General features: G+C 48.6%; 1 protein-coding gene across 1 annotated transcript in view; it reads right to left on the reverse strand.

Annotated features, from left to right (window-relative positions):
* The window catches only part of LOC144179721 (cubilin-like), a 158,025-nt gene that overhangs the window by 43,400 nt on the left and 99,264 nt on the right, over positions 1–15,361 (reverse strand). Inside the window, 2 exon segments of the mRNA XM_077708164.1 lie at positions 10,941–11,107; positions 12,723–12,869. Of these exon segments, the coding sequence (XP_077564290.1) occupies positions 10,941–11,107; positions 12,723–12,869 (314 nt within the window).

Raw genomic sequence — 15,361 nt, forward strand, 5'->3', positions numbered from 1 at the left:
CGCACGACCCAACCACTGGACGATTTCATGGATATCGAAGAAATCCAGGAGACGATGACCTCCCAGCCCTTCTTCCAGTCCGAGGTAACTCGTGCTGCCAAGAAAAACGAAAGAGACGAAGCCCCAGCCAACGCCTCCGCCCCAGGTGAGGTCACCACCACCAACAGCAGCAGCACGGAACGAGTTATTGCGGAGGAGAGAGACGCCACGGTTGATCCAGTCGACAGTGACGAAGCCGCCGCCCCCTGTCCCCTCCAAAAGACCACACCGGAAATCGACGGGGTCCTGCAGACACAAAGCACCTTTCTCCCCCCGCCATTGTGCATCAGCGGGGCTCTCGGGACCAACGTTTATAGATGTTGCTCGGGACAGCGTCGGCGGAGCCGCCGACGGAGGGCAAGGAGGAGCAACTACTCGACGATTCCGAGTCAAGAGATCCAAAGAGTCAAAAGATCCAAAGAGTCAAAAGGTCCAATATTGGATCTTTTGACGTGTTGGATCTTTTGACTCGTTGGATCTTTTGACTCACTGTGGACCTTTCGACCCGTTGGATCTTTTGACTCGTTGGATCTTTTGACTTGTATTGGACCTTTTGACGCGGCTAAGGCGAGTCAAAAGGTCCAACGAGTCAAGAGGTCCAATATTAGATATTCTGACTTCTATCTTTTGACGGAGCTAAGGCCAATCAAGTGATCTTGTCTCTTTATGAGCCTCACCTTGGCGTACTTTTGTTTGCTAAGGGCCAGGATTATAACTCCGCTGCCTCTTCGTTTTCCCTACAAGGAGCGTGTTCATTCGTTCTAAGCACCAATTTCCGAGCCCTATATGCTAGTTTTTCTTTCAAGTATATGCATGTTGCTCTCATACAAAAATACGTTTGCGTCACGGGCATGGGAAATTATTTCAGTGGTTAAGCGAACATTAACAATGCCATTTAGCGGCTCCGAACGTAGTGAAAAGGTCATGCGGCCTTCCCAAATGAAGCACTATTTATCTGCGGACTTGTTGCCGTAATAACTGTAGCTTTGAGATAATATTAATGTTGCGTATATCGCTTTCTTTTTAGCGACTTATTATCACCATATCTTTGTTTAGAAATCAGTGACGCTAACAATTTTTTTCCACTTTTGAGTACCTGTGATAAAGCCGCGTAATTGATCCCCTTCGCTAGGGGATAGGAACCAGTCGCTTTCTAACTCAATCACAAACAACTTGTAATTTTTTGGCATTTTGCATCCATGTGCTCTTGTGTTTGCTGGTAACACAACGCGCATAATGCCTTATTACGGATGCGTTACCAAGGGCACCTTCTCTACCTCACCGGACGTTTCTGTCCCGGCGTCACCCCCATTTCCAGGAAATCGGTGTGTTTAGTGTGTTTGTGGTTTGAAATGCCCAAAGGCATTGTTAATGCTTTCTGTAACATACATAGATTTAATTTGCAGAAAGAAGAGGTCATTTGTCATTTTCGGCGTTCTTCCTCAAAGCATACTGGCCATACTTTGGCCGTGGCTTTGTTCTTATCTGAGACCAATGTCAGCATCAGCTCCCCACCGCGTGTAGCTCTCTAGCTGCACAAAATGGAAAATGGAAGCGAAGCCACACAAGCAGGGGTTGGCACTACACTATCGAGAGTGTAAAAAAAGAGACACGCGGACTGCAACTAGCGGCTTTAGGTTATCATGACGTACTTCAACTCAGGTCGCCTGGAAACCTAGTAACCAGCTTCCCAAAGGGTAGCAATGTAGCACTGCTATTCGAACTCTTGATTTTTTGTGGGTGTAATCATGAGCCCTATAAGGGTCATTTATTTGATGGATATTGACTTTGATAAACGAGATGCAAGAACATTTGTCTGAAATATTTTTAGCAGCAATCATACAAGTCAGCGCAGCGTAGCCGAACATGAGCGACATGTGGTCGTGGCTCGTCGGCATCGCTGAAGCTCACATTCTACATAAGCAATAACTACCAAAATATTCTAATGTAATAGTATCAAATGACAGAGGAGCGAGAAACGAGAACAACCTGAGAAAATAATCCGAAATAAAAACAAGCTTGATGAATGGTGTTGTTCATAACGTTCAAATTAGCCACGGCTTCATTCGGCGCGCCAAGTGCATATCTTCTACATTTAGAAGTGAAAGTTCAAGTATGGGAGCGAAAATAACACTAAAAATACAATAAAATTACGCAGTCTATAAATTGCACACCCTAGCCATGGCTCCGAAGGTTCTCATAATTCGTCCTACCTTCTGACGCTGTTTCGGAATTATTGGACCTTTTGACCCCTTGGATCTCCTGACTCGTTGGATCTTTTGACTCGCTTTGGACCTTTTGACTCATTGGATCTTCTGACTCTTTGGACCTTTTGACCCACATTGGACCTTTTGACCCGTTGGATCTTTTGACGCGGCTGTCACGTGATTATTGGATCTTTTGACTCTTTGGACCTTTTGACTCTTTGGATCTTTTGACCATAAGCGCTACTCGACGGCCCCGACAGAAGCGACGAAAACGCGGCTCCCCCCTCGGGGGCTTCGAAGACGGCGGAGAGTAACAACAACAAGGAGGAGGCAAGCAACGGGGACGAAAATGTCAACGGGAAAGAAGACACCGCCGGCCAGCATGAAAGCGTCCAGTGCCACGCCGAACCCCCGGGACCACAACCGCTTCTGGTCAAGAGGTCCAATGAGTCAAGAGGTCCAACGAGACAAGAGGTCCAATAGTCACGTGACAGCCGAGTCAAGAGGTACAACGAGTCAAAAGGTCCAATTTGGGTCAAGAGGTACAACGCGTCAAGAGGTCCAACGCGTCGAAAGGTCCAACGCGTCAAGAGGTCCAACGCGTCAAAAGGTCCAACGAGCCTCCTTCAGCTCACTTTATAAAATCGCTGGATCCAATAAAATGTCCTGTAATATCTGGTTTAAGTTTTGCGGGTTTAGATTGTGATAAATGGGTGCTTGTGATGGTTACTGATTGTTCTAGCTATTTTGATGATTCTGTACTATACGACTGCTATATGGTTGTTGGCGAAAAGTAGACAGACAGACTGCTAATAATACCCTACTTACACGAGCGCAGTTAACAACGGTCAAGCGAACCGCGGTTAGACAAAACCGCAGTTTGCTGCGTTACACGGCAGACGAAACTGCGGTTACCCCGCTAACCATGGTTAACGCAAACTGAACTTGCCCACCTCAGTTCAGTCACGCTAACCGCAGTTGCCGCAGCCGCAGTGCTCAAAATCGCGCAAGTCAGTTCGGACGCAAGTGGTGGCGCATCAGCGAAGGCGAAAAAAAAAAAAAGAAAAATCACCTGGCGTTCGGAGGAGACGAAGGTTCTCAAATAGCGGGCGCCCCAAAGCTGTGCCCAAGAGGCGCTTTCGTTCTTTGCGTCGCTCTCGCAAGCAGCGCGACTGCCCGTCAGCAGCGGCTCGTTTCCCGATCCAACCGATCAACTACGACAAAAGCCGTGCTAAATTTGTGAATTCCGTGCGCCGTCCGCCAACAAAAAAAGGTCGTCCGCCAACAAAAAAAGGATAAACCAGGCAATCGTGAAGCGTTTTCAGCATTCGGAAACGATCGGCGCGCACGTCGGCCGTGTCTGTGAACACGCCGGCGCGCCTGCCCACACGGAACTGCAAGCGGCTCGAACCGGGCCATACCACGGCAGCAACAGCTTATCGCCGCTCTTCGAAATCAACCTGATCGCGGAAAAGAACTTCCACATGCGAGAAAGTGGAAGTTAGTGCGGTGAAAAATTCTGCTATATATTGCAATTCGCAGTTGTAGAGATAGCGGCGGTCAAATATCCACCGCGATGCTAAGCCTAAAGTTCACAACACCGAGCAGACCTGAGCAAACCAAGCCGGTTGCGAGCTTTTGGGGAAGCCCCTCTCCTCGCCGCGCGCGACTGCATTGCGTTTGGCTCTGAAGCGACTGCTTTAAAGATATTTCCTTTTGTCTACACTGCTTCTCTTTTGTTTTTTATCGTGAAATTAAAAGTGTGGTTATTTATTTTTGTTAAGCTCACAACAAAGTGACCACGGTCACCACACTTGGAATTTCAAGTGTAACAGCCAAAACCACAGTTTGTGATAACTCTAGTTATTGATGGTGTGTCTCTTGTGCATGTTGGGTGTGTCGTTTAATAATAGATGGTCTGCAGCCTCTGAAACCACGGTTGAAGAAAGCCGCCGTACCGCCACATAACATTCCTATGCGCATGCACGAGAAGAAAGTGAAGCGACGAACAAACTGGAGAACGTCATTGTTCTTTCATTAACGTACTGGTTTCTTTTAATAAATGCTGCATTCCAGTTGCATATTGTGCTTTGTTGGGTTGTTTGTGCTTCGTTCTCTTTTTTAGCATTATGTGTGATTGCTATTTTGAATTTGCTGCTTTTTTTTTTCTTTCTCAAACCCCCACAGGAATAGACGATGTAGGTATTTCTAATAAATACATGCACTTGCTACTGCGGCATCGTCGTTTCCGACAGCGCGCTGAAAGCACAGCACAGCTGATGTAACAGGCCCTGCCGTAGAGGCATCAGCGTTTGATATTTAGTTTCGGTATTTTTATTATTACCTGTAACCCGCATAAACGCCGTTTGAGCTTTCCTTGTAAAGACAGCCCACAAAATTATTATTTACTCGCATTATTCGCACTTAACCCACACAATTGCGTAAGTGGGAATAACAAAACGCTGTGCATGGTTGCGTCTACCGCGCTCTGCTTCACGCCTAATAAATATTCGTAAGAGTGCTTGAACAATTCTACGAGCATGGATGCAAGTGTAGCATCCTTTATAGAACCTGCAGTGCCAACAAGCGTTCACGCAGTGCGGTTGGCAGCTTGCGGTGATTTGTTAAAGCTTGGACCTCTCGACTCGTTGGACCTTTTGACTCGCCTCAGCCGCGTCAAGAGGTCCACGGTGAGCCAAGAGGTCCAAAGAGACAAGAGGTCCAACGCGTCAAAAGATCCAATATTGGACCTTTTGACGCGTTGGACCTTGACTCATTGGACCTCTTGACTCGGAATCGACCACAACGAGGGCGGCGCACCCTTCGGAGGCAGGCAGGCCAAAAAGACGGCGCCATCCCAAGCGTCAATAGCGGCGGCGGCCGCGCTTAACCCGAAACAGGTGAGCCCTCTCCCCCAAGCGAGCGATGGCCGTTTCCAAACAAATTAGCAGATTAGCTTCCATTAACGTAGTCAGCCTTGTCTCCGCAAAACGGAGGCGCTGGCTCCTCGATCTATTGAATGACCAAAGAATCGATGTGGCCCTTCTTCAAGAAACAAAAATTTCAACTGCTGACGACGCCAAAAACTTCGAGCGCTGCTTTGGACATGACTTTTGGTGTTTTCACACACGAACGCAAAGTCGTGCCGGCGGTACGGCAATTCTAATTCGGAAATCAGAATCCTGTAGCATTATCGACTGCGAACTGGGGGGAGATGGCCGATTCTCACTCGTTGACGCCATCTTGGGCGGTGAGATCACACGTTTCGTTTGTGTGTATGCCCCCAATGAACCCAAAGCTCGGCAGGCATTTTTTTCTACCCTTCGCCCAATCCTAAACGTGGCGGGAAATGTCGTTCTTGGGGGAGATTTTAACTGCGTACTAACCGCCAGCGACAGGGCGGGGAACCGTGGCAACGCCGACGTCGCGGCTCGCACACTGTCATCTGTACTACGCGAAAGCGACCTAACTGACGTGACACATGATCGCGACTGGGGTGCACCCCACTACACGCGGTGGCGTGGCGCGTCCCAGGCACGGCTAGATCGCTTTTACGTTAGCGGTGACTTGCTACAGCGGGTAGCTAGCTACAATGTCATACCGATCGCCTTCTCCGACCATGGGCTCGTGTCCTGCTCAATATCAATGGGCCAGGCGCGCTCACAAACGAAGTCCAGCAGTCGCTGGATAATGAACGCGAAGTGCATCGAACACCCTGATTTCACCGTAAGGGTAAGGGAGGCCTTGAATATCTTGGAAGACAACTTAGATGATGATGTCGCGTGGGAAAGGTTCAAAACCACGGTTAAGGAAGTGGCCATAGAGATAGGTAGGCGTGAGGCGGCCGAACAGAGAGCCAACGAGCGGCGCCTTATGGAAACCCTCCGTGGCCTCATCGAGGCGGACGAAGAACTGCCGGGAGAGTTCCGAGAAGACATCCGCCTAACTAAAGAAGAGCTCCGGAGTGAGCTAGAGCGGCGATACTGGGGCGCCCTTGTCCGCAGCCGCGAGCAGAGGGTCGAGTACGAGGCGCAGCCGTCCAAGATCTTCCGAGCTTTCGAGCGCGAGCGCATCGCCCGCAAAAAGATCAACGAGGTCAGCCACGGTGGCGGAGTCGCGCAGGGGCAGAAGGAAGTGGCGGCAGCCTTTTGCGACTATTTTAAAGATCTTTTCCGGTCTAGACCGACGCCAGACGGCGTGCCCACCGAGGTACTCTCTTCCTTACCCTCAGTGCCGGACGACGCAAAAGACCTAATCAACGCGCCTATAACCGCGTGGGAGGTAGACCGCGAAATCAAAAAACTCCTTAGGAACAAGTCTCCAGGTCCGGACGGCATCATCGCCGAATTCTATCGGGCGTTTCGAAAAGAATTGGGCCCCATTCTAGTGACCGTTTTTGATAAATGCAGGCAGGAAGGTCGGCTCCTTCCCTCCATGCGGCAAAGCCACCTCGTTCTGATCCCCAAAGAGACCAGCTCCAAAGCTTTACCGGCCGTAACCGACTTCCGCCCAATCACACTCCTATCGACCGACTATAAGATACTCGCTAGGATCCTAGCTCGACGCCTCGAGATGGCCCTCCGAGGCGTGGTTGGTGAGCATCAAACCTGCGGGTTCAAAGGTCGCTCAATCAACACCAATTTACATCGGATGAGGACCGCCTGCGAGGCTGCAGAGATGGGCGTGATGCCTATTGCGGTACTGCAACTGGATCTTCGAAAGGCCTTCGATCAAGTCGATCGGACGTTTCTCTTCGCTCTACTTCAGCACTGCGGGATAGGGGAAACAATGATGAAATGGCTAGAAACGTGTTACGCAGACATCACAACAAGTGTGATGTTGGGGGGAGCACTCGGACCACCCATAGAGGTCAGCAGGTCGGTCCGCCAGGGATGTCCAATGTCTCCTGTCTTGTTCGCGCTCTATCTGGAACCGCTCTGTCGAATGATCGCTACTTCCAATTCGATCAGGGGACTGGTCCTCGGGAATGAAGAACTCCGCGTGCTAGCATACGCGGACGACATCGCCATCGTCTGCACATCACGAACCCAGGTGAGCGAGGTCGCGGAGCTCGCACGTCGCTTCTGCCGCTTCTCTGGGGCGGAGCTAAACCTCTCCAAATCGGAGGGGTACTGGCTGGGTGAATGGAAACTCAAGCCCCCTAGCTTCTGTGGCGCTCGCTGGAAGGATTCAATACACCGCTACCTGGGCGTGAACATGGCCCTATGGGAAGCCAACGCAGCCAGATGGCGACCTAGGCTAACGGCAGCGGAGGCCAAGTTGCAACCATGGAGAACTCGCCACATCGCCTTGGTCGCCAGAGCACACATCTGCAACGTCGTAGTGTACCCGGCTACCCTATACTCGGCGCGAGTCACCTCCATCGACAAGAAATCGGTGAACAAGTTGCACCGACAATGGGCGGTCTTCGTCTGGCGCTCCTCGTACGAGCCTATGAGACGCACAAATTTCTTCTGGGGACTAGATGCCGGCGGCCTAGGTCTGGTCCAAGTGGAGATTAAGCTGACAGTCCAACGTTTTATATATTTCCGAGACCAGTCCGACCCTTTTCTCCGTGGAGCACTCCAGTCAATCGGCTCTGCCCACATATCAAAGTGGCCGGTCACAACTGTCCAACTGCACCATGGCGCGGGAGCCGCCCCTTTCTATAGAGAAATCGCTGGCGCCATCACCCTACTGGAACAGCAGTTTTCATGGGACTACCTCCTAGCAGTTAAGCCCCGCCGGCTATACCGCGACCTTCTCGCAAAGCTCCTTCCCCCACCCCTGTACCGACAGCCACTAGTCGAGGCGGCTAAGCGGGGCGTACTAAAGCGAATCATGTGCCTGCCGATTCCGACTGGGACGAAAAACTTTTTCTGCCGTTTCCACTTCGGGGTGCTACCGGTAGGATCACGACAGGAAGAACGTGGCTTCTTTCTGCCGCGCGGTGCGGGCTGCTTCCTGTGCGGGAGGTTGGAGACGGCGGAGCATGTGTTCCTAGAATGCAACACTGCACGTTATTTCTGGGACGAGGTGCAGTGTTTTCTGGGTGTCCACTGGGACATTGACTGGGCAGGTCTCCGTTACCTGGACGTACCGATAGAACACTCGGAGCTGTGCGAATGCGTCATTACCCTTGGCCTACACGCACTGTGGCGTGCGCGAGTGGATGCGGTGGAGTGTACCCCCACCCCGAAGCCAGCGTGGAAGTATTTCGTCCACAAGATGGAGTGGACCGTCAGCGCGCTCGGGGCACCCGACTCAGACTCAGAACTAGGACAAGCCCTTGCGCGCTGCTGCCGTGCGACGGTAGCTTTTAAAACAAAGGAGCTGGAACGCTTTAAGTGGGTATGAAGCCAGCAACAGGCTAGGCTGCAACGAAACACAACTCCCCCTTTTTCCTTTTTTACCCGTAAATGTGATCTCTATAGTGTATGAGTGTGATTTCTATTGAACAGCGTAACACGCCAGTCAGGAAAGTGGCATCAACAATGTAACAAAGGCAGCAGCATGTATAGTAGTGTGTCTTGCCCAGTACATATTTGCCCTGTGCCTTGCCCTGTACATATTTATGATGTAAATAAACCTGGTTTAGTTAAAAAAAAAAAAAAAAAGTGGCGTCCGTGGCTTAGTCGGTAGAGCGTCGCGCTGCGGCCGCAAAGTCCTCGGATCGAAACCTGGCGCCGGATGCTGTTTCTTTTTTAAATATAGAGGAGCACTGCGGACGCCGCCGCCGCCGGCGGCGGTGGATGGTTTGGGGTCGCTTATAAAGTGCATTCGCACTTAAAAGATTTCAAGAGGTTGAATAAGGCTCTTAGGAATGCGCTAAGAATATTATAAGTGTATACAGCCCACGTGCCGGTTTCTCTCCCCATGACGACCCGCGACGTCACGATGATTGGTGTTTTATCGTTTGGGAAGTTCTGGGCGTGAGGATAGCCGTTTAAATCGAACTTGGTGTACTACTGAAATAAAGGTATATGTGCTTCAAAGCAAAAGTGCAAATCGAAGCGCCGCGGTGCTTGCATATGAACTCGCATAGACTCGCTGTATACCTCGCGCCATGCGCGGTTCAACGCAAATCGCTTTTCTCAATAACGAAAACAATGCAGTTACGCTGGAGCCACGGTGTTCACTGTCAACGTGATAAATACGCCCAATCTTCGTGACAAAAGTACAGGCCTAATAGGGTGACCATCATTGAAGTGCCTCTTGAAACAATAAAAATGTATTTAGGGGCCCTCGAATGTGCACAGGCCAGAAAAGCATGCCTAATTTTCTCAAAGAACAATACGTCTAACCACAACAGGAATACCGGAAAAGCCTAACAAGAATTCCTGTCGTACGACAAAAATCTTTGTTGTGACAACAGGAGTCCTGTTGTTACGACAAAGCCATCTGTTTCGACACACATTTCTGTCGTAACGACAAAGTCCATTTTCTCAAAGAGAAACATTTTTGTAGTCACAACAGAACTGCCATTTACCCTACTCTTCACAATGGGCAATAACATTCAAACCATGTGCAACTACTCACGGAACATCAGGATCACGAAAACACAGGAATTCGGCACGACGGAACATCCAAATCACTACAGGAATACGACACACGGCAGAACATCAGAATCACGACACGACCAGAATACGACAAGACGACAGTACGACACGCGAAAATGCGACAAACTACAGAAAATTTTCTTGCCTTTTCTGACTGGGCTCCTGCTCAACTCAATGCTTTTCTAAAGCATTTGTTAATTATTATTGCAATTTCATTGTCACAGTCGATTGATAGCCCTCACGGGGTTCAAGCATTTCTATAAAACCCGCCTAGAGCGGTGCTGTTCGGTGGTCGAGAGCGAGGGTTAGCAGTCTCGAGGTTCTATCGCCTTGACGGCATTGGTAAGCTTCGCCACAAACGAGATGAAGGAAAGGCCTACGACACAACTAACCGGGCTCCCTGGAGGATGAGAGAAACACCGAGATAATTGGGCGTTATGGGCTTTATAATCATCATCACAGTTGCAACGTGCCGACATGGTGTCACCCGATCGCCGAAGTACCGTAACAGTAAACCACCCTATGTATATGAGTATTAGCCACAAACAATGCTCTTCTAAAGCTTCTCGTAAAAGCTTTTCTTTTACCTATACAGGTCAGTTTTATGTAGTGACATTGAAACGCTTGGGCGAAATGTCACCATAACAAGTATACCATGAGTACATTATGTGGCCGGTAAAAAGTACAAAGGCTCATGTGTACGTCGTCTGCGAGGTCTTCCGACGGTTCGAGATTTCTCCTTTTTACGCGCGTGTGTGCGTGTTGTTTATTTGTCACAGAGTGCGTATTTTTCAGAGAAACCACTAGTAGAATTAATAGTTGTTATTCATTAAATGTGCGATGCATGAGCGTTTTATTTTCGGTGGAAACAGATAAACATCACGCACACACGCGCGTGAAAGCCGCCTGCGTACGGGAGGCGAGCTCTCGAACCGGAAGTGGTGGGGCTCTGCGGGAGCAGACAATGTACCCATGAGGCTTTGCGCTTTTGGCCGGTCGCCTATTCCTAAAATATTTCGAGCTTTTTTTTTTTTTTTTCTTGGCCAGCGCTGCCGTTCCCTCGGACGCGACCACTGTCGGATGGGGCCCAAGCGCATGCGCAAAGCAACAAGCAGTGTAGCCAGCTGCGTCTAACCTGGAGCATGGTGGTGCAGTCATTGATGTTCCCCTCTATGGTAAGCGACACCCTGCGTCCTTCGGGAGCCGCTATGGTCCAGTAGCAGTGGCGCCGCTCTTCTAGGGCGTTCGGGTATCCGGGGCTGGAGAAGACGCCCTGCGGCGCCGTCAGCTCACCGCCGCACTCTGCACGCCGTATTTCAAAAGCACGCCCCTTCGTCAGGGCAGGAGAGGGAACGCAGTGCAGCAGGACCATGCCGTATAATACCAAAACGTAACAAAGCGCTGGTGGTGTTGTATGAGGTTTCTGGCTCTTGTGGTTGGCTCAATAGGGGTGAAGTGTTATCCTCAGCTTTAGGGCCTTTTCTACCGCCCCCCACCTTTTCCTTTGCCGAGTAGCATGTCGGTGTTGGGATTCTGGCAAACCCCTTGGCTTTCTTCTCTAATAAAGAGCTTTCTCTCTCTCTCTCTCTCTCTCTCTCTCTCTCTCTCTCTCTCTCTCTCTCTCTCTCTCTCTCAGCTTTAATTGAGTCCGAAGGGGGACGCAGACATGCATTGGACATTTATTTATTTATTTTTTTCCTCGACGGTGTTTTTGGTTTACAGAATGGAGGTGGCCGATGAAAAAGTGGCACGGAACATCTCGAGGTGCCCTCAGACTCCTGTTTGCATGCCGGCAGTTGGACGGCACATGACCGCGACGAGACGATTTCGCGCGCAAATACGTCAAGGAGTGTGCACGCTTGCCAAAAAACGCTACCTACGCTCCCCGGAAACATGATATAGTAACAAATCGCACGTCATTCTTACGCGCCAAAAGCAACCACAAATAAGAAACTCCGTTGACGGCTGCTTGCAAAATTATGCGTATAGAAGTATTTATTTATTTACACAGTACCCACAGCGCCTGAGGCATTACACTGGGGGGGGGGGGGGGGGGTAGTACAACTTAGATCAGAAAAATATAAAAAGTAGCAAGTATAAGTTGCAAGTAAGATATCTGGCCAACGGGTAAATCTTAACGTCCTGCTTTACGGCCAAATGCGCCCAGCTCTCCTCTACTGCCCAGATCAGAATCTCAGAAGGGCTGGGAACACGAGAGGACGAAATCCTATTCAAATAAAAAATAACCAAGTCACTGGAGCCGAGTGTTCTGCTGAGCGATCTGTTACTTTATCTAAATTCCTCATCACCGCGACTTCGCTAGGCACACTGTTCTAGATTTCCTTTATATGGCCAGACTTTTTATATATTAAGAACGAAGTTCTTTAGCAAATCGTAATTTTTTCGTGTCCGCACTTAAAAATACCGAGAAATTGCCGAGCGCGCACACGTGAGCGCGGGCCTCGCGACGACCGTCCGGCAGTTAACAAAACCAAGAAAATGCCGAGTGCTCGCGTGTGTGTGCCTCGCGACGACCGCCCAGCGTCATCGGCGCACGTTTGCAAGCCAGACATACCCACTTGGGAGATTGGCCAAGACTGGCAAAAAAAAAAAAATCCAGCGTTCGCCGTAATCGTGGCAACAGTTGCTTGGAACGAGAAAGACACGTCATAGCGTACGCCCCTTCAAGGTGATGTCCAATGATTATCACTCCCCAAAAAAATGAGGCAAGCTCACACTTATAGCAACGATGATGTAGTAAACGTCGTTGCGGCAGCGAAGAAGAAGCAAATCGGCGCTCATCGTGAACTTAAACGGTCGTGAAGGTTGTATAGAGCTTCGGTGCATTCAAGTGTTACGCGTCAGTGTGAGCTTCCGTCATTATTTTATCTGCCAAAAATGCTGCTTGTCCACTCACGGCTGAACTCGGAGTGCCAGCGGAGCATCAACGTCCGCGGGTTGTGTCGTGTGCCGGAGCTCAGCTTGACTCGCAGGAACATGGAGTTCTCCGATGACTGCACGTCCAGCGACGAGTTGGCGCCGCATATCTGCGCCAAAACTGGCCCTGCATAGGCATTGATAGAGGGGCAGTTAGTAAATGAGGTTTCTTGCCGAAATGCGTGGTGGCTGGAGCGGATGTTGTTACAGATGTTTATTCTCTCTCTCTCTCTCTCTCTCTCTCTCTCTATATATATATATATATATATATATATATATATATATATATATATATATATATATATATATATATATATATATATATATATATATATATATACAGAAATAAATGCCGGCAGTCTACAACGCCAAAGAAGGCATAGGGGAAGGTTAGACTATTTTTTTTACCGTTAGTGACGTTACATTATTATTAATTTTTGTTAATTACGGGAGAAAGAAAGAAAGAAAAACACGCGCCCAGAGTGGGGACCGAACCCACGCCTTTCGATCTCGAATGCCTTACCAATTCGGCTATCTGGGCGACTGTGTTCCGCTTCACTTTCTGGGGTATTTATATTTACTACAACTGTATCTGACGTTTGAGGGTGGTAGCCAGCGCCACTCAGACTACACGGGGAGAAAGGGACCTTCTTTTTCAACCCCCGGGGCGTGACGCGAACGTCTACAGCCTGTCATGAGCGGTCAACTGGCGGGAACTTCCTCTTATGCTACCTTGGCATCAAGGCTGCCAGAACCGAGGCCCTCGCTAAGCTTTCGCGCGATAATAGGGTTTGGAAATGAGGGGCTCGTTAGGAAATACAGAAAGAAATGCCGGCAGTCTACAACGCCAAAGAAGGCATAGGGGAAGGTTAGACTATTTTTTTTTACCGTTAGTGACGTTACATTATTATTAATTTTTGTTAATTACGGGAGAAAGAAAGAAAGAAAAACACGCGCCCAGAGTGGGGACCGAACCCACGCCTTTCGATTCAAATTAACAAAAATTAATAATAATGTAACGTCACTAACGGTAAAAAAAATAGTCTAACCTTCCCCTATGCCTTCTTTGGCGTTGTAGACTGCCGGCATTTCTTTCTGTATTTCCTAACGAGCCCCTCATTTCCAAACCCTATATATATATATATATATATATATATATATATATATATATATATATATATATACAGAAAGATAGGTCAGCAGTCTACAACGCCAAAGGAGGCATAGGGGTGTGGTTAGGCTCTTTTCTTTTTCACTACGGTTAATGAAGTAAACATTTTTTTTAAATATACAGAAGAAAGAAAGAAAGAAAAACACGCGCCCAGAGTGGGGACCGAACCCACGCCTTTCGATTACATGTCGAATGCCTTACCAATTCGGCTATCTGGGCGACTGTGTTCTCCTTCACTTTCTGGGCTATTTATATTTACTAGAATTGTATCTGACGCTTGAGGGTGGTAGCCAGCGCCACTCTGACTACACGGGGAGAAGGGGACCTTCTTTTCAACCCCCGGGGCGTGACTCAAACGTGTACAGCCTGTCATGAGCGGGTAACTGGCGGGAAGCCCTCTTATGCTACCTAGGCATCAAGGCTGCCACAACCGAGACCCTCGCTAGGCTTTCGCAGAATAATATCGTATGGAAATGAGGGGCTCGTTGAGGAAATACAGAAAGATAGGTCAGCAGTCTACAACGCCAAAGGAGGCATAGGGGTGTGGTCAGGCTCTTTTCTTTTTCACTACGGTTAATGAAGTAAACATTTTTTTAAATATACAGAAGAAAGAAAGAAAGAAAAACACGCGCCCAGAGTGGGGACCGAACCCACGCCTTTCGATTACATGTCGAATGCCTTACCAATTCGGCTATCTGGGCGATATATATATATATATATATATATATATATATATATATATATATATATATATATATATATATATATATATATATATATATATATATATATTCTCTCTCTCTCTTCATTTTATTTGTTCTTGTTCTTGGGGGAGCGGGAAGGGGGGTGTATTTGGAAAAAGAACGGTTCCTTGCGGCAAAACTCCTCCCTTCTAGTAACCCCATAAACATAACGTATAACCCCACTTACCCCGATTGGATTGGATTGGATTGAAAAAAAAACATTTAAACATTTCTGGCTACGGCCCTGGTGGCTGCTAGGTGCAGGAAACAATTCTATTTGCTTATCCACATTGTGTGGCCGTGAAACGGGTACATCTTGCAGCGAATGGGGTTTTCAATCCGCAAATTTTAATACATTAGAACTCGATCCTCACCAGCCATTCCATCTGGGTCCGGTTCGTGCCATAACGACTTTAAGCAAGAAAAAAGTACGCTGACTTGTGTTTAAGCCTTGGTATCTTGAACTGATGAAACAGGCATGCTGAGTTTTCCAAAAAATAATATACAGCAGGGAAAATAGGCATAGCCGCAGGGAGAGTGAAGGGGTATCGATTTCGTGTTTTGTGATAGCAATGGCGTACGTAGGATTTCATTTCAGGGGAGCGGGGGGTGGACCTCGAATAAAAAAGGAAATGGTGAATGCAGAAGAAAAAAAAACCTAAAAAACAGCGACAAAAAAAAATCAAAGCCTCAACAAGTAGCCAA

Source organism: Haemaphysalis longicornis, unplaced genomic scaffold (genome assembly GCF_048455015.1).
Source record: "Haemaphysalis longicornis isolate Haplotype H1 unplaced genomic scaffold, Haemaphysalis longicornis Haplotype H1 scaffold_4, whole genome shotgun sequence".
NCBI classification, from domain to species: Eukaryota; Metazoa; Arthropoda; class Arachnida; order Ixodida; family Ixodidae; genus Haemaphysalis; species Haemaphysalis longicornis.